An 18,620-nucleotide genomic window follows, 5' to 3' on the forward strand; every position below is an offset into this window, starting at 1 on the left:
TTTATCAAAAGCTATCTCCACGGTTGTCACGCACCGAAAAGACTGAACTTTGAAGCAAAACAGCAAAAACGTGTTATCTTGCTGACTACGTTCACACACTACTTTAATTCGCTATAGTTCTGCTACCATAGCAACACACATCTCACCACCTTAACGCATGCCAATCCCACCAGACATAAACGTCATCGTGTCACCCTGTCCACTTGTAGCCAACGTCGACTGCGTATGACTGCTGCTTGTTACCGAGGTAACCGCTGGGGGCCAGGGATCTGCAGTTGGCCTCAGTCCAGAGGACATAGAGACCTGGGTAGAGTCAGGGTACTGCGCCTGCTCTGCGGAGGGTTGCCACGACCGCTGGAAGCCTCCCATTTGCTGCTGAGATGACCAGAAGTCAGTGGTCGGCGAGCGGACTCCATTACCCGTGGGAGACGAGTAGCGCCGCTGACCTCTCATGGCGAAACCTTGATGCTTCGGTGACCACGCCTCAAAGGGTGAAGACGGAGGTCTGGGGAGAAAAAGTACTTCTTTTCATTTTCCGGTACAAGTACGACCAAACGACTTATCTTTATCATTACAGTCATCTTCTCTGCACATTGGATTTTAACCAAAATGAAGCGATGATAGAGAAAAAGAATGCCGCGTTTGATTGATTCAGAGCTTACAACACAAAACAGAACGAGGTTCACTTCTAACCCAGTGATACATTTCTGCACCAGGCAATTTCAGCAGTCCCAATCAACCCAACCCCCTCCCCAAGGTATTAGGGAACTTAAGCAGCGACGACGGCAACGGCAACGAAAACGTCACCTGGAAATATAACTTTATTTCATTTGTGCTACTTCGCGATTATTTCAACTCGCTCAACTTCTACAGAAACGCAATAACGAGAAATTAGACAGCTGAGACTTAGCTGAGACGCGGAGCATTTGAACAGCTCGTTTGTTTCGACCGCCGGGCATCTGCCGATTTGTTTTCAAATAATCCCTATGACAGGGGTTTAGCCCTAGCCTGCGAACGCAGACGTATTTTCGGCTGTCCCTTCTCTCCGCCGAGAGAAGCGACAGCCAGAAATACGTCTGCGTTCGCAGGCTAGGTTAGCCCAAAGGGGATGGGCACTTCTTGAAATGACTGATGCATTACGTGTAGTACAGGGATATAAGATTGTTGCCTTAGGAAAGAGATTCAATGGATAGGCCATTTCTGGAATTAAGCAAGTGCCAAAAGTTTCAAAATCTGAAACTCGTCCACAAGGCAGGGAGTATCTCAAAGGGAAAGTATCATGGGGTTTCAGGTATCTTTGGTTAAAAATGATGAAATAAGACCTTCAATCAGCTGCTAAATAATTCTAGAATGACGAGAGGAAAGAAATCAACTCAATTCTTGAAAGGAACAACTCGTGATCTGTTCTAGCGCATTTTGGAAACAAAATTGCGAGAACTTGAAAAACATTAGCCTAACATTTTTCAAGTTTCAATCCATACCGGCCTACTCTGTCTCTGGCCAGAGGTACTATTCGACAGTTTTATTGCACTGGGTGATAATTTATAACAAACTTCACAATTATTTCTTTGTTTCTGCTGACAGACAAACATTTTGGGGTTTTGAAATGACAACAAATTTGCGTGATACTTTCCCTTTAAATATAAAAGGGAAAAAAGTACATTTCTTTACCCGTAATTCTGTTGCAACCCACGTGACTCATCCAAGGCTTTATCAGGTAATCCCGCGGGTCGAGGCCCTTGACGCCTGCCTCCCAAGCCACTCATTCCAAACGCTGCACGACCGTCCATCTGACCTTCAACAGGAACCTCTTCAGACGAACTTGAACCAGAACGCACGGAAGAGAGGCTACTGGCCGAGGAGAGCCTACCAGGGGACTGGCTCGAACCATAAAAGCTGTCCCAAGATTGACCTTGATTTTGGCTTCGCTTCCAGTCCTCGGCTGACATTTGACGACCGAATCGACCATAATTACCCTAAAAGAAAAACGGCGGAGAGAAGAAACTCAATCGAAGTGTGTGTGTTTCGAAGACAATATAGCATTCCTGGGACACGTTTCTCGAAAGTTTCCGTAATTTATCGAACCTGAAAACTCCATTTTACGTACATAATGTCCCGGAACGGAGATACGGTAATTATTCGTTTTGGAAGTTAAATTTTATAATTTTGATACCTTGATGTATCATGTATCATTTCTAACAAGTTTGAACTGATAGTAAGTACCAAATGATAAAAATGGATTAAGAGAATAATACGACCCGGAAAGTTATCAGGACTTTCGAGAAACTTCAACAGGAAATTCATAATTACAAAGATTAACAGATGATATACCCCGCTTCTACGATTGATGGTTTGAGTTTTCGGCTTCAACAACTGACCTTTGTAAGCTGTTCCATCGACGCATACTAATGTGTATGATGAGTTAGCTGTTTTTCAAGTCGAAAATTAGATTTTTGCTCTGCTAATAGGTAAATAGCTGTACTCGATATTTCTTTTCCAGCAGCAGATCTAGGGGCCTCTGTACCCCCCCCCCCCCTTCTCCCCCTTCCCCTTACTGTAGGAGGTCCCACAATATAAGTCTAAATCTCCCACAATTAACAAACCTGCTGGTACTGCCACTGTTTGCCAGTTCCGTCTCCATGCTTTCCTGGACCAGCTTTCTTCCCCTCGGGTATTGTTCCCCCGGGGAATTTCGGCTGGACGTTCCCCTGTAGTAGCATCTCATTAATGTACTGAGGGGCGGTGTTGCCGTATAGCCTGCTGAGATTGTTACCATGGGGAGGTCCCTGTATATCGATCACTGGCGAGCTCGGGGTGCCTCCATCATGTTTAAACTTCTGCTGAAGGAAGTAGATATGCTCCCGGTACTTGTACACCTGGGAAGGAATTAATGTACGTTTGGCGTTACAGAACAAAAAGGTAATCGGAAATAGACCCTTCTCCAAAATGGCGGGAACAGATTTGAATGAGTTAAAATTGAACTGAATGAAAAACTGATACCAGCACTGGAAAGAGCACCTTTGCTTTAGTAACCTTGCAAAGTTTCAGCATAATAGGTGTTATATCAGCTTAGGAAATGTAAGATGAAACTTGACAAATTTACAGACGTTTGTATGGCTGAGGGTATACGTCATACCCCCAGTGATACAAATGTCTGCAAATTTTCCATTTTTCAAATTACATTTTCTCAGCTAATATGACACCTGATATGCTGAAACTTTGCAGGGGTGCTCTGTCTATTACTGGTATACGTTTTTAATTTTAACTTATTTGAATTTTCCGCCGCCATTTTGGAGAAAAGCCATTATCATTAGGCTTATGTCTTCAACGATGACGTTAAGGAAATCGACTAGTCCCTCGTGATTTCGCGCAAGAATTTCATACCAGGAGAGAACAGAAGAACTGCTCCTAAAGGCCATTTCTACGACAGAAAACGAACGTATGGCTCCAACAAGCAGAGCCCGTGGTTGGCAATAGTTCCCGAGTACAAAAGAATTGGCAGTCTCCGGACACCTGACCACTCGGCGGCCATGTTGAGTCTCAGGAGAATAAAAAGCTTTAATTTTGGATGGTAAGACTCGTATCTGGCCGAGGATTACCGTGCGAAAACAAAGCTTTTTATTCCCCCGAGAATCAACATGGCCGTCGAATGATAAGAGTCTATTGCTTCTCTTTCCCGCCACTACCTTTCTCACTTGTCCCAAGCCCTTACGTTGATGATGATGATGATGATGATGATGATGATGATGAAGACGATGATGATGATGATGATGATGATGATGATGATGATGATGATGATGATGATGATGATGATGGTCTGTACGAACAGGCAACAGGCGTATCCATTTTACGTTGTGCAACTCCAAATTCAAATGACACTTTTGCGTCACAGCCAGTCACATAAAAGAATGATTTTTTTTTTAATCTGGAGCTTCGTCGCCATAAGGAGCACCTTGCCTGTACGCTACTCAATTTACTGTATGGGCATTGATAGTTGAAAAACCCTTACTGTGAAGACCTAAGATAGATACCTGTTCCTGTAGAGAAGAGATCCTAGACTGCGCATTCTCCAAGTCTCGCTTCAGTTTGTCTTTGAGCGACAACACACGCTCCTTCTCTTTTCGTTCATTCAGAAACTCTTCACGGTATGTTTCATTCTAAAAATACAACAAAATAACATCATTACTGAAACGGGTTATCCTCCTTCGTGGGTGAAAGGGATTCCTCTAAATTTGTGTTATCGTGAGTTTTGAATTCTTCGAAACAGACGAATAATAACTAATGCAAGCACTTTTAACCCTCCCAGCCCTAGTTTCAATTAGTACATTATCCCCGGGAAGGAGGGGGGGGGGGGGGGATATAAAAGATTTCTGTTTTGTGGGCATGGTGCGAGCAATTGTTTACCCATAAGATGTACCAACTCTAAAACAATACACTAAGTGACAGTTGACTAACATTTCCCTTCCTCTCATATTTTTCGGCTCAATGGCCTAGAAGGTAACGCTATACCTCTAACGGACGTCTCGTTTTAGATGTTAGCACCCAAGGGGTAACAAACCACTAATTTTAACCCCTAAAATGTACGACGATTACTCCAGTCACTTTTATATCGGAGACGCCCCCAACCTGGGACATTATCCTCATTGCTCTCCATACATTTTTATAGTAGTAGTTGAAAATAATTTGTTTGAACATCAAGATATTTTGTCTCTGGTGACCATGATCAAGTAGTGATACTGTAAGGAGAAACTGGATGTTGGTCCTATTGCGGTTTTAAAAAAACTTCCTTTAGCGCTTAAATGTTGGATTAGCATTAATCCCTTTCTTACAACCGGGCCTGATGTACAATTGCTAAGTAGTTACAGAAGGCACATGGTCTGAGGGTTGGAGGTATACAACTTCTACACTTTGAAGCGGAGATGGGTCGTTTGACAATAAACTTTGCTTCAAGGGTGAAGCAAGAGAAGTGGAAACTTCCTTTAACGCTTAAACGTTGGATTAGCGTCATTCCCCTTTCTTACAACCTGGCTTTCGTGTACAATAGCAAAGTGGTAAGTAAAGGTAGATAGTCTGAGGGATGGGTTTCCGCACTTTGAAGCGGAGATGGGTCCTGTGACAACAAACTTTGTTTTTAAGCAAGAGAAATGGAAACTTCCTTTAGCGCTTAACCGTTGGATTAGCATGAATCCCCTTCTTGCAACCGGCCTTTCATGTACAATGGCTAAGTAGTCAGGGAAGGCAGATGGCCTGAGGGTTGGGGGTACAATTCCTGCACTTTGAGGCGGAGATGGGTCGTGTGACAATAAACCTTGCTTCAAATCAATGTACATTTTCTCTCTCTACACAGAAAATCAAAAACGACTTCCGCGTTAACGGTCTGTCACAAAATTAAACAAGTGCCTTTTTTGATCGGTTTCTCAAAAAGAGGGCTGCGTTTTTCTATCCGCTTTTTCTTAAACAAGGGCAAAATGTGAAAGGCTGTATAATATTATTTTCCATTCTACAACTTCTACTTTTCAGTAACGTTAAATTGGTTGTGTGTTGTAGAGGGCACGAGTCTACTATCTTGCACGAAGTGAATAAAAAACATTCACGTTATAAAATCGCGACATTGGGGGGTAGCTACAGTAAAGTCCTAAATTAGCTCGCGTTTTTTAAACTTTGAATAAAAATGGAATCTCCTACCTGTCTCTGAAGTGCAATCATCTGTTCAATGCTTGGCAAACCGTTGTCGTGAATCATCTTCTTCAGTCTCTTGAAGTCGTCAATTTGGTCTTCTTGATCACAGTGGTAGCGCACATATTCTTCACTTTTCACCTAAAAAGCAAGCGAGTCAGTAAATGTTATTATCATTCGATGTATTTTTCCCTCCTTTTCATTGGACGAGAGTAAGCCACGTGACCTGCAAATAACTGCTTACAAAAATGGTCTGCTCATGCGCAATACTGTCCAACTGTGTCTTGCTGCAAATAATATTCTGCTCGTGCGTACTTGAAATCACGTTTCTTGCATGAAAAATGGCAGATCGCTTCCCTGAGCTGTCAGAGAGTGATTTCCAAAAAATAATCACGAAAAACAAACTCGGTGATCGAATAGTAAAACACTCCCAATTATTGGATTCGGTTGTCGCAAAATATCCTGATTTGTCAGTGTCTCGCAGATCTATTATTTGCCTCAGCCTTCGACTTCGGCAAATAACTGATCTGCTCGCCACTGACAAATCAAAATATTTTGCTCAACCTCATCCAATAATTGTTAATTGTTGTAAGAAAATATTGGTGAAAGTCCTATTTATAAGCCGTTCTTGGTTATTTAACCCCATATAAACAATCCTCGGATGACCTCTGCTAATCCTAAGATTTAAGAAATCTTTTAATCTCTCAAAAGCCTTTAGATGTTTATTTAGACTACCTTTGGAGGCGTTCCGTGGCAGACTACATTTGTGAGCTATAGTTTTCTTTGCCGTTGTTACGAGGAAACGTGCACCAATCATAAACCTGAAAGCTTTCAATTTAGGGAATTTTTCGATTTAACCTGTTCGCGTATTTTCGATAATCACTTGTCACGCGAACCTCCTTATGTGCTAGTAAGCAACAAGAAGGAGTGGGAGTTCTGGGGACATGACTGAATTGCAATTTAGAAGTCGTGCTCGTATTCAAATATTGAAATGATGGCAGCTACAAATGGCGCCTTCACAAGCTGATGTCCGCAGACAGAAGTGATGCGCGCGCTATATAACCATCATCATCGTCGTCAACGCCATCCTCATTTCATCAACATCACCTATTTGAAAAAAACAAATCAGCACTGCGTGCGTCTTTCCTAATTGTATGCCTAGTTCATTTTTGTATCCTTGATCGAAGATAGCCAACTGACTGACACGAATGAAACAAAACTGAATTCAGAACGTACTTTTAACGATTTCATATTCTTGGACAGGTTTTCCACCTGTTGTCTCAGGGATTTTTGTTCAGCAATGGAAGCGAACTTTTCTTGCGTCTCTCGTTCCAGCATCTCTTGCATCTCCTGGCAGCGATACAGTACTTGGTCAAACTCTTGTTTTTGTGCGTGTTCATTCGCCTGGTATTGGGTTAAGGCATCCTGTAGCTGTCGTTTCTCTTGTTGTAGTTTGTTGATTTGAGCGCGTAGTGCGTTTTCCTCTTTGGTGTGATTATCTTGTAATTCTCTCACGCTCTTTTCCAACTGCAAAAAAATGTATATCAAACTAACTTAGAATCGTTACAACACCAAACATTTTTTAGGCGCAACTACATTACATTACACTAAACATGTCGGACCGGCAAAATATATCAATCATTTATTTACCCATAACGTAACATCACATATCTTTCACATATACCACTCATCATCATTCAAATCCTAGCAATACAATGTGAGTAGGATGTTTCGTCACATGAACTTAGTTTGATGGCCCTAGCTCCTACGAGTCTCCAGTAGCTCAGTGAAAAAGCATCCAAACTACAGTCCTACAAAAGTAAGTTAAGCCAAGCTTATACACTGTTAATACTGTCCTTCCCGTGCTCCCCTAACCCTTTTCAATGTTGTTTCTTACAATTCTGCTAGCCAATCTTGCGAACCAACATTGCGAGGTCCATCCCAACATATAAGACTAAGAGTGTAGTAATCAGAAGGTGATAGGTTCGACTCCTCCAGGGAAAACTCGGAGTTTCTTTTGAATAGAAAATACGAGTTTTCACAGGAGGAGACGAAGTATTCCTGTGTCAATGGCTGAAAAAATACATGTATCAGTTTTAGTCCCCAGGTTTAAAACATATAACATCACATCTCTTTCACCTGTGGCAAAATATATACCGTCTTAACCTGTTCATGTGCTACGGAGTAGAGCGAGTAGGTACCCTGTGAAATTACTTACACCGCAGCCCACCGCAAAACGGTCAGAAACCGGCGAGTATCTATTGAAAGAACCCGGATGTGCAAGGCGCGAAAATTGGCGCGCTCGGCGCGCTCCGATCCGCTACAGTTTTCGAGTTCAGCTCTCGTTCTGCAGAGCGAGTTCACTGTTTTTTCTCTCGAGTTTTCCCTTTGCGAGCTAAGAAGCAGAAGACGATTCAAGTTCACCCCCTGTTGCTTTGGTAGAAAGGTACATTAAGTAAATTTATTTAGAAATCAGGATTGAGGGACATTTTGTCAGCTTTTAAGCTAAAACAGAAAGTGTATCTGAAACAAAAAACTTTTTCTTTCTTCGCAAATCAACTTCATGCTTCAACTTCAATGTCACTACTCCAAAATCAAAAGTTGTAAGATTTAAAATTTTAATACTTTTGATTTTGGAGTACTGAAATTTTTGACCCAAAATGTTCCATGTCCGACATCAGGTCCTGTCCAACGTAAGGTTAGATTACCTGAACAGAAAATAACTTAGCTTTTGTGCCATGTGCTAGGTTTATAAAGAAACAAAAAATGCCATGTCGGCAGTTGCCCAAAAGTCTCCACAGAGCGTTTCAAAAACTCATTTGTAAATTGACTAAAATTAACTAAGTTACGTCTTATATATAAGCTTCAGACCTAGCTATTTAGAAACTTTAAAGTCTATAGTCTATAATGTTATTGTAACTTAAGATACACTCTTTTTTATGCGAAATTTGCGAAATTTTAAGAATATTTTAGGAAAACACGAGGCTAAGATTTTGAAAAGAATATACTGTAATTTTGTGTTGAAAATTTGTAAATACATTTAACAATTATCTGTTTTTAACCAAAGCGGATAAAATTCTTCCTTTCTCTAAACAGCAAAACTAGCCAATAAAACGACAAAAACCTGCACTAGCCAAATGTCCGATGCCAATGACAGTTCGATACAGATCTGGACACCAAACACTTGGATACCCCAATACATTCTATAACGGAAATGTCATACTGATAAACTATAATCTAAGAATATTCACTAGAATATTTTCAGCCTAACATCGGCAGAAAAATAAGAATTTCCAGCCTGGGCCGGAAAAACAATATTCTTGTATATATAAATTAAATATTATTATATTAAAAAAAGAGTGTACGTATTCTTATCTTTTGATTGCATAAGGACTCCTGATTGAAAAAAGACATTGTATTAATTTATTCTATTACCTGGGATTTCTCAGTAAAAACCTTGCTCAATTCCTCCTTGGCCTTGTTCAACTCTTTCTCTACGCTATCAAACTTTCCCTTGGGAACTTGCTCTTCGCTGGAGCGAATAACGCTACCATTCAACACTGTTTTGTCACCACTTCCCTCATTTTGCATGTTCCTTACTTGCTCGCGAGTACAAGCTGATTCATTTGCACCAGTACTGTAGCCATTGTAGTCTTCAGTTCCAACTTTGCAGTCCTTTGCACTGGCTCTGCTGTTACTCATATCTGTAGCCATATGCCTCGGGATCTTTTCCTCTTTCATAACATCTAGTTTATTAGCAAGAGCGGAACATAGCACATCTTTGATTTTCAGCGCTCTCTCTAGTTTGTTTGTCTTGCAAATGTAACGTACCAGTTGGGAGCTCAGATAACGCGAACACTCTGAAAAGGGACAAAACACAATTTCATTTGAAATGAATGAACTTTACTTGGCGTGTTTTCCATTTGCCAGAATTGGCTGAGTAATGAACAGGGGCACCCAACGGATCGTTTAGGTATATTATCTGTTCGGAAGACCCTTAATCTCCTACAATTTTCTGAAGGGAATTTTCACCTCGAGCTTTCATGATACGGGAAATGTAAGGCCTAGTATTTTCGAATTGATAAAAGTTTGGTTTCAGGTACTGAAGAAAGGTAAGCTAAGATTTTCGGAAAGGAAATAAGACCTAAGGTTTTCGAGAAATGAACAAAAATGCCCTAATAATTTCGAAAAGACTCAAGTTCCCCCAGAATGACCGAACAGATAAAAATATTATAGCGCGGCCTGAAATGAACCTACAAAGCTTTAGAGGCACTCCACAGACCTAAAATTGCGTTTCAAAGGATTTGAGAGAAACCTGTCGTTGGGTGCACTGAGGGCTTTTGAGGGCATATTTGTGTAGGCTATTCAGTTTGATCTGGACGATCCTTTAGCTGTCCCTGAAAGTTTTAGGGAATTAATCTTATTCTCTGAATTTACGCCGGAGCCGTATGTTGTTGGCTTCACGAAAATACCAGTAGGCCTTTTTTTTATTTCTTCGCATTTTAACGACATATTTGCCCCTCCGAAAACCAAAGGGATTAGTTTCCAGTGCTACGAAAGCTTGAGCTGTCACTTTCCTGAAGAAAACTCGATTTTCTAAACAACCAAATCCAAACTTTTGAGACCTTCCGAACAAATATCCACCGAAATGAAACGTTAGGCATCCTTGTTTAATAAAAAAAATTATATTACATAATTATTTCTTCATTATCGAGATAATGGCATATTGCATGCATTCATTGAAGTTATCAAGTCACTAATTTAAATTATATTGAAAAAGAGGTATTTATTAATCCTAATAAGCAATTTGTATGGGTCAAAGGTTTTAGGCTTAAAATATTTTCTTGAATAACAGGTGGCACAATTTTTTACCCGCTACAAAGAGGGGTGGTTACTTTAAGGAAACTTTCGGAGGCATAATTTTCAGTGTTTTCTCAACTCTAGATAGTTGGGAAGTGGGAAAGGGATGTATTAATACCTGCCTCATCCCTTAAGTTACTGGCTGGAAACTGTAGCACGTGGCACTGTGGGTGCCCGGGGAAAGAAGGGAAGGGGAGAAATGGTGAAGTGACTCCCCTATTCCTATTTTTCTCCTTCCTATAAGCCCCTGCTTCGCACTGATCGTTTCCATGACTCCGCCAGCTTGTATTCGCACTCATTCCCAAACTCCCTTACAAAGAAGGGATGATACTGTGGAGGAGGCAATATTAATATGGATACATTGTTTATTCTAAAATGTGGCTTTGCGGAAATAATGGATTTGTCAATTCCAACACCAGGGGGGGGGGGGGGGGGGGGGGGGGTACTCCCCTATATGGGCTATACGGGGATGTGCCGCTGGATAGGGTATGGTTTTTGGCCCCTCTGTCCTGAACAGGGTATATAATTTCAAGCGAGTCTGTCCCGGACCCGTCCTAGACAGGGTATGGTTGCAAGACTGTCGTCCAGTATTTGGCAATCCCAAATCAGAGACGTTAGTCTGCATTTATTTTAGTGAACAATGCTTCACGTCAATTGAGTTTCCACTTAAGGTTCACCGCTGTTAATGCGAAATTTTGGAATTTTTCGCCATCACTTCTAGGAAGTGTATTATTTTATCTGTTGTAATTGGTATTCGCATTTCAATGCGTGGAACATCACGTCCGGTAAGTGACAGTGGGCCTTTAAATGTCATTACTATTGCCAATAAACACTTGTGTAACACAAGAGCTAGATGTTGTCCTCTGTCCTGAATAGGGTCTTGAAATTGAGGACATTTTCCTACACAGGGTGGGTATTTAAGGTTATTTTCGTCCTAAACAGGGTCAGGGTTTTAAACCCCCAGCGGCACCCCTACACCCAACAGTACCTACCTTCTCCCCCCCCCCCTCCCCCCACCACTCCCGACTGACCCCCGATCATTAGCATTTGTAATTCCTGTGGATCTTCCATCTCATTACCTCAGATGTAGCTAATAGAGATTCTTTTTATGTATTTACTGATGAACTTATTATTTAAAACAAAGGGACAGTGATTTTAGATGAAAGTCATGAGGTCATCAAATGACTGGGGGCACCCCCCCCCCCCTGGGACTGGAGGGGGTGAGATGGGAACTGCTGGAATTTAATGATGCATTACCATAAATAAAAATATATCAGTACATGAAATTTGCAGAATTGCATTGAATGTCCCTATTGTAAAGGAGGATTTGACGACTGAATACCTTTTGTGAACATGGTCATAATAAAATTATTATATTATTATCCTTTAGCATGTACTACACATCTGAAAATGCGACACTAAAGACTTAACAGTATAGCAAGGGGTGTTTACATGATACCGGCGCGACTCTCATTCCAGAACGAGTTCACTCCAGTTCCCTCTTGTGGCTCTGTATTAGTTTACATGATATCAGCACAAAATCTCATAATGGAACGAGTCATACCGGTGCAAGTTCACCCCGGTAACTGTACCGGAGAGAGATTTTCATTCCGGTACAAAAACTCATTCCGATGTCATGTTTATACGGTACGGCCGTTCACTCCAGCATGAAATCACTCTCCCAGGAGTCTGGGTAGCACATGTGCAGTCTTCGATATCCTATTTAATATGGTGTCACAATCATGTCGCTTGACATGAAGTGTCCCTTCAGTTCATGTAAACAAGGTATGAAATCACAATGTCATACTGGCATCAAACTCGCACCGTTGCAAGTTTTCACATGTAAACACCCCTTTATAAAAAGTTCCTGACCATATCTCAATGTTAATTCCATCAGCAATTTTAATTTCGTTAATCTTCATGTTCTGTCCGGGAGGTACTCCCTATAATGGCTCTGCCCAAAAGGGGTACCGTTTTCAGGATGGAGGTATATAAAAGGGTAGGGATTTCATGAGCTGAAGTACAGAAAAAGGTAAAGAAAACTGTCCTTTAGGTATTTGAAAGGGCCTGTACCATTTCCTATGCAAGGTATATGAAAGGGTTACCTTTCCTATCAAAAATGGGATAAAAAAGGGTAAGGGTTTGGATCCTGGGGTGGAGAAACCCAGAAGAAAAGGGACTGAAAGCAGAAAGTGAAGACAAAACTAGAACCACAACGAAAATGTCCACCCCATCACAGGTGATGTATCATTTTGAAGGAGTTGGCAAATTATTAACTAAAACAATAATCACCAAAGTCAAAAATTATTATCATTCCACCAACAACGTTATCCTAATATCATCAATATCAGCCATGCAGTACTGAGTCAGCTGCTAAAAAGCTGCACAACTAATACAAATAAACCCCAGTATTTCCTGGTATGTGGACAATCTTGCTGATACAAATAATTAGTCAGAAAATTTTCACTACTCATATTAAAACTTGTTCTTTATATTCATATAAGCTACTAAGATCTCTGTTTTCATTCAGTTATCTATTTATTTATTTATTTATTTATTTATTTATTTATTTATTTATTTATTTATTTATTTATTTTTATTTATTTAATTATTATCTTTTTTGCTTCATGAATTATCATACAGCTGTACGATTTAGTTTGCTCAAGTTACAAGATGTATACTTACTTTCACAACAATTTTCGTTTGGTTCTGAGTTACAAGCAACTTCTTTAAGCGACTTAATTTGCCTCTGAAGCTCTCGGTTAGCCTGCCGTAAGCTTGTGATCAAATCTGTGTTCTTTGAAAAGAAAGAACAAAAGAAGGTTACATAAGTTTCTGAATAGACATGAAAGAAAAAAATGAATAGATAGCAAAGTAAACAATGTTTTCTAAGCTGGATGTTGAATGAATGATACAGCAGTATGAAGGTGTGTAAAAAAAAGAAACCCTAACAAAATTCTGGGCAAGTCAGGCCAACTCTAATATGTAATTTAAAACTTTTACCTGTCTCTGTTGTAAATAAAACAAACAAAAAGTAAATATTTATTCCCAAACCTCAATGTCACTACATTATTGGTTTAAATACCCCTAAGTCCCAGAGCCAAATAAAAACCTGTTAAGACCATTTCACTGTTGACAGTTTCTGTTGATGGTTACTGCCAACTTTTTCTGAGTCAAACGTGTGAGATTTTTGGCTCATCATGACCGGGATTTACGAAAACGTCTGAGCCACTTCAGAAGATTTCCGACGATTTTCCCAAGACTTTTGAACATTGCCAAAAATGTCCGAAAATATTCTGACGACTTTTGAACACTTACGATTCGAACGGATTGTAGACAATTGAAAGCTTTTGCGATTGTTATAAAGAGCAAAGAAATGATACATAACAAATCTGAAATGAGATGAAGTTTTTTTTAGAACAACTCATCTGGATTTGTGACTCAGGCGTGAGAAATTGTCCTTGATGCGTGAGATTGATGTCTTTAGTCCGCAGGCGTGAGACTCGCGCATACATGTAATGCGTAAGAGTTGGCAGGTATATGGTTATTGAATGACCGGGAGCTAATAATCCAGAAGGAAAATAAAATAGACTAAAAAGCAGTGCATAGTTTTTGCAGGGGAGCAGCAATGGCTCAGTGGTGAGAGCAAGGCAGCCTTCCAGGTCAATTTCCAGAGTTGACGTCACTTGTGGGTTGAGTTTGTTGTTGATTCTCACTGCTGCTTTCCGACTGCTAGCAGGGAAGCTCCTGCTCCAGGAGTTTTCCTATGGATCCTATAGTTTTCCTCCCTCCACAACAAAAACAAAACAAAAACAATTCCAAATTCAAATCCAACCCAGAACGCACGGTCACCTTTGAGCGAGTTCCTAGAGAGCTCTTTGGTGTTCAATAGGTAAACAAATTACACTTTTACAAATGTGCAGTTCCAGAAAATATCCATTAACTCCCCCCACAGAAGGTTGTTTGTTTTGCACCCCCCGCCTCCTCATGAAATTCCAGTTTAACTTCATACAATTGTACTTTGCTTCTAACTTGACCTTCCATGGGGTGGGTATGGATAATTCCTGGAACTGCACAATATTTACAAATATTGCATTGGTACATCGCATAACTACAGTCACTTGGTCTTCTGACAAATTAAGTTTGGAACATGCAAGGAAAATGGTGAGACTGCATGGAGAGTCAGTCAGTCCATGTGCACAAAGCAGATCATGCTTCCAGCACCTCACTCTTTACAAGTTTGTACTTTCAGCGATTCACATAAACTTCATTTAGAGAAAATTAATGACTGTTTTACTGTGAGTCTGCAATTTGAACATCTTGACTATTTTCCGTGAATCAATGGTGTCCCTTTAAATTATACTCAAACAGTTTTCAAATTTGCACTGTAATGATGTGACGGACAAGCATCCTTAATCCCAAGTTTTTCCATTTTCCTTTTTCTAATGTTTCTGAAAACGATCAGTGGTAAACCTAATTCATTCAGCCAATTATTTGCTTGTTTTATTTTCAGCACACATGTTACAAACAAATAAAAAGAGTACAAAAAATATATACCTGTATTACAGAGAAAGTGGTAAGGAAGCTTTAGGAGAAACCATAGGGCTTATAGAAGGCTTCCCTCTTACAGAGTTGTTACATATAAAGTTTGAAGAATATTATCAAAGAGAAGAATGGATTATTAACAAAAACATAATGTAATAAATATTTGCTTTCATTTCTCTTAATAATCTACTAGATTTTGTAAACAAAATCTCTGACAAATGAGTGCTTAAAGTAGCAATTAAAGAAAACAATAATATTATTTTGATATCTAAGTGCCATGATATTAAATTTCAAAATTTGTAATAAAACAATAACATTGAAATTATGAAGATGGAACACACCTCAAAATAATATTAACTTTGTTTCAACTTCTAGAGCTGATCAACATACAACTTCCCATTTCAATATCTATGCAGTATCAAGTGGCAGGTGATGAGAATATCAGAGAATATCAGTAAATCGTAAAAGAAGAAATCTGCTACAGATCTACCTCCAAATTCTCAAACTTGGATGAAATACAAAGGAGTTGTATTTGAATTATTGATGCTGCAATTGTTTAGGAGATGGCAAGCCCCCTGACACTTAAAGCCATATTTGCACTTTGACCACCTAAATGCCATTTATAAATCGTCTTAGCTCGAGCTACCTGTCCAATAGTGCTTTGTCAGTTGGACTTGGGTTATATGTTGCTATTAAGGCAAAAATTAACCAGACCTTTGAGTCAGTCGAAGAAATAAATGTTATGGAAGCATGAAAACAAGTTGCAGTTGCTGTAATTCCATCATATAGTGTGACAAAACGCAACAGTCATCACAATATCACATACAGTTAACAATTAAAAGAAAGAAAGGCCAAATATAACAGAATCAAAAAGAACAATAGAGAACATTCCAAGACCTCAAATGCCACTTAAGCCAAAACACCTTTATCTTCCAGAAGCAAATATCCCGATCGAGATCTATTTTGGCGCGTTAGCTTGTGAAAGCAATAACTCTAGAGAATACAGCATAAACAGTGCACGACTTCCGTTAAAGCGTACGCTCTCATGAAATTTGATAGAGAACTGGCGATAGACGCTACTTCGAAAATCGAATTAAAAACTACATCTGTGAGAAGGCAGACAAGCCCGCGCGAATTTCGCATCGAATTACACTCCACTCACGTCATGCAAGATAGAACAGAGCCAAATTCAAGGAAAACAAGCGAAGACATGCACAAAACTGCCAGCGATTTGTTAATAATACGCCCCAAATAGCCCACAGGTCGAGAAAATTGGCTTCGTAGAAAGATATTTACAGCTTCGTGAACTGAGGATCCCGTGGCGCGGTGTTCCAGTCGAATTGGCACGCGATCAGATTTATGACAACAAAAGCAAACTGACCATCACGCGGTTAAGCTGCGAAATATGTGCGAAGAAATCAACGAGAAAGGCTCCATTTGTGGCCAAAATTGAAACAAAACCAGCGGAAGCGAACTCCATTACAAGCACGAGCGATGTGCTACGCGTGGTTAACGATCCGTCCATAAAAGCTTGCAAGAGGAACGGGTCTCTGGAGCATGTCGTAATGCTTTATTACGCTTAATTTACTTTAAATGCATCCAGGTAATGTTAGAGAGGTCAGCACGAAATAAACTAAATAGAGCCTGTAATTATGTACTAGAGAATTAATGACAACAGGGCGAAGGACACAACCGAGGCGAGAATTCAATTGTAACATAATACGGCCATTGCATGCACACGAAAGATTCGTAAAATGCTTCACCTCCCTCGAATGTCAGACTAAAGTCACTACACGGAAACAACCAACGAAACGACTCACCCATCACGAATGTGATTATCCCGTTCATAGCCTGTTTCTTGACCTCGAAATTACAGAGATTTCCACACTGTTTGTCGAAGAGTGAGTGATTTTTCTGAGGGAGCGAGCATGTCTTGGAAAGCGAACGAGGCTGTTTGTCTGTTAGCAAGCAGCAGATCGCAAAGATCCGCTCAAGTAGGCGGGGAGATGTTTGAAACCAGCCAAGCATAATTTGAATGTATAATTTGTTAAACAAAGAATAAACTTACGCGATTTGTGGCCTAGCAATGGTAAACACCACGTGGCTGCCGAATTCGTGAGGTGTTGAACTCTCAGGGAGCGTACAGGTAGCCGGCCAAACAACGTCAACAAAAGAACTGCTTGAATTCGTGAGTCACTCTCAAGGGGTATCAAATATAGCCTATTGGAGGACTTGCTAATCACAATTACAAGCATGTGATTTTCTTTAGTCCGGGGATAGGGTTACACTTCACAAGCAAGAGGCATCAAAAACAACTCACCTTCCCCGAGTTATCCGTGTGTACATAAACGTCTTGCAGACTGTCACTATTCACAAAACAGGTCTGTTCTGTGTCCCCTTGCAATCTTTCATCCTCGCGGGTTTGCCATGATAGCGGCTTAGCACCAGCGTCCGCGCGCGGCTCTCGTGAATTTTCCGCGCACAGCGTCGAAGAAGATTCGGAGAAACTTGTTCGCTCCTGTTCCCGTTTTCCGTGAAGGTTTTGCAAAACCTCGCGTAGAGCACTCAGTCCTCTAAGTTTAACGATTAAAGAATTATTTTCGTGTACTAAATATTGTATTATTCGTCTCAGTTCATCGGTTTGGTCGTTGTCCTCCCATTCTTGTATCCCTCCAGGCTCGAGCTCAAAGTCGTATATTCCAGACGCGTCTTCCTGCGAAAACCACATTGTTGGAGAGTTCGTACGATCTTGAACTCCTTGAACGGTAAATACCTATAAGCAGGGAAGCATAGCCAGTTGCAAACGCTGACATAAGTTCTTACAACGGTGAAATTTGTCGTCTTTTGTAGCAAGGTTTCCTGTGCGGGAAAAAATTCGTCACGGTATTAAAATGCACGAAATGAGACCGGAAATGAGAAGGCCGTAAAACATTTGACGGTACGTACCCCGTGGAGCACTGGACAGTATTGACCGGAAGTAAATCTTTAATTTCAGCAATATAATTTTCACGAATTTTGAAGATTAAATGTGCACAGAAAAAACAAATGAAAATGCTCCATAAAGTAAAGACCTACGGATCAAACACTTATAAGAGCCAACATAATTTTCCCGGTACTGTATCAGGATTTTCTAAGCTCAGATTTACATGTATCTGGCTCTTCGCTATTCACTCAAATGTCACAATCTCTTTAACAACGTAGACATCACGCGGAAAAAAAAAATACAATTTTATTATCTAACAGTCTTCATTTTTAGTAGTATTTATTATATTTATATTCACAAATTACCAAATATTGCCTGACGCTGGTGTCGTGTCTTGGTGCAAGAACTGCCACGTGAACAGCGCGTGTGCCTTATGGTCACGTGAGCACAGGTTTTCGTATCATCAGGCGGCGCAAAGGGCTTGGGTCCCAGATGTTATTTGCGTTATTGCTCGAACTTTCGTAACATAAGAAAACAAATTAATTTTGGTTTTAGGAGCCGATCAGGAATTATAATGACATTTAACAAATGTTGTGCACAGTCGGTTCCTCAAATT

The 18,620-nt window shown here is 40.3% G+C and overlaps 1 protein-coding gene across 1 annotated transcript; it reads right to left on the reverse strand.

Moving 5' to 3' along the window:
* LOC146450681 (uncharacterized) lies at nucleotides 1-17,959 on the reverse strand. Its single transcript, XM_085100104.1, has 9 exons — nucleotides 17,402-17,959; nucleotides 13,222-13,333; nucleotides 9,112-9,536; nucleotides 6,913-7,203; nucleotides 5,686-5,817; nucleotides 4,032-4,157; nucleotides 2,604-2,876; nucleotides 1,672-1,976; nucleotides 1-505 (listed from the first exon to the last, which is right to left on the reverse strand). The coding sequence occupies exons 1-9, from the start codon at nucleotides 17,807-17,809 to the stop codon at nucleotides 151-153; spliced, it is 2,427 nt and encodes an 808-aa protein (XP_084956230.1). The 5' UTR covers nucleotides 17,810-17,959; the 3' UTR covers nucleotides 1-150.
* Between the last annotated feature and the right edge of the window lie 661 nt (nucleotides 17,960-18,620).

The sequence above is a fragment of the Pavona decussata genome, unplaced genomic scaffold, assembly GCF_977016875.1.
Source record: "Pavona decussata unplaced genomic scaffold, jaPavDecu1.1 SCAFFOLD_433, whole genome shotgun sequence".
Classification (NCBI taxonomy): Eukaryota; Metazoa; Cnidaria; class Anthozoa; order Scleractinia; family Agariciidae; genus Pavona; species Pavona decussata.

Coding starts and splice junctions, on each gene's coding strand:
- LOC146450681 (XM_085100104.1), bottom strand. CDS start 17,809: ATGTGGTTTTCGCAGGAAGACGCGTCTGGAATATACGACTTTGAGCTC. Junction 9,537..13,221: donor AAACGAAAATTGTTGTGAAA/GTAAGTATACAT, acceptor GTCCCTTTTCAG/AGTGTTCGCGTTATCTGAGC. Junction 506..1,671: donor GGGTTGCAACAGAATTACGG/GTAAAGAAATGT, acceptor TTTTCTCCCCAG/ACCTCCGTCTTCACCCTTTG.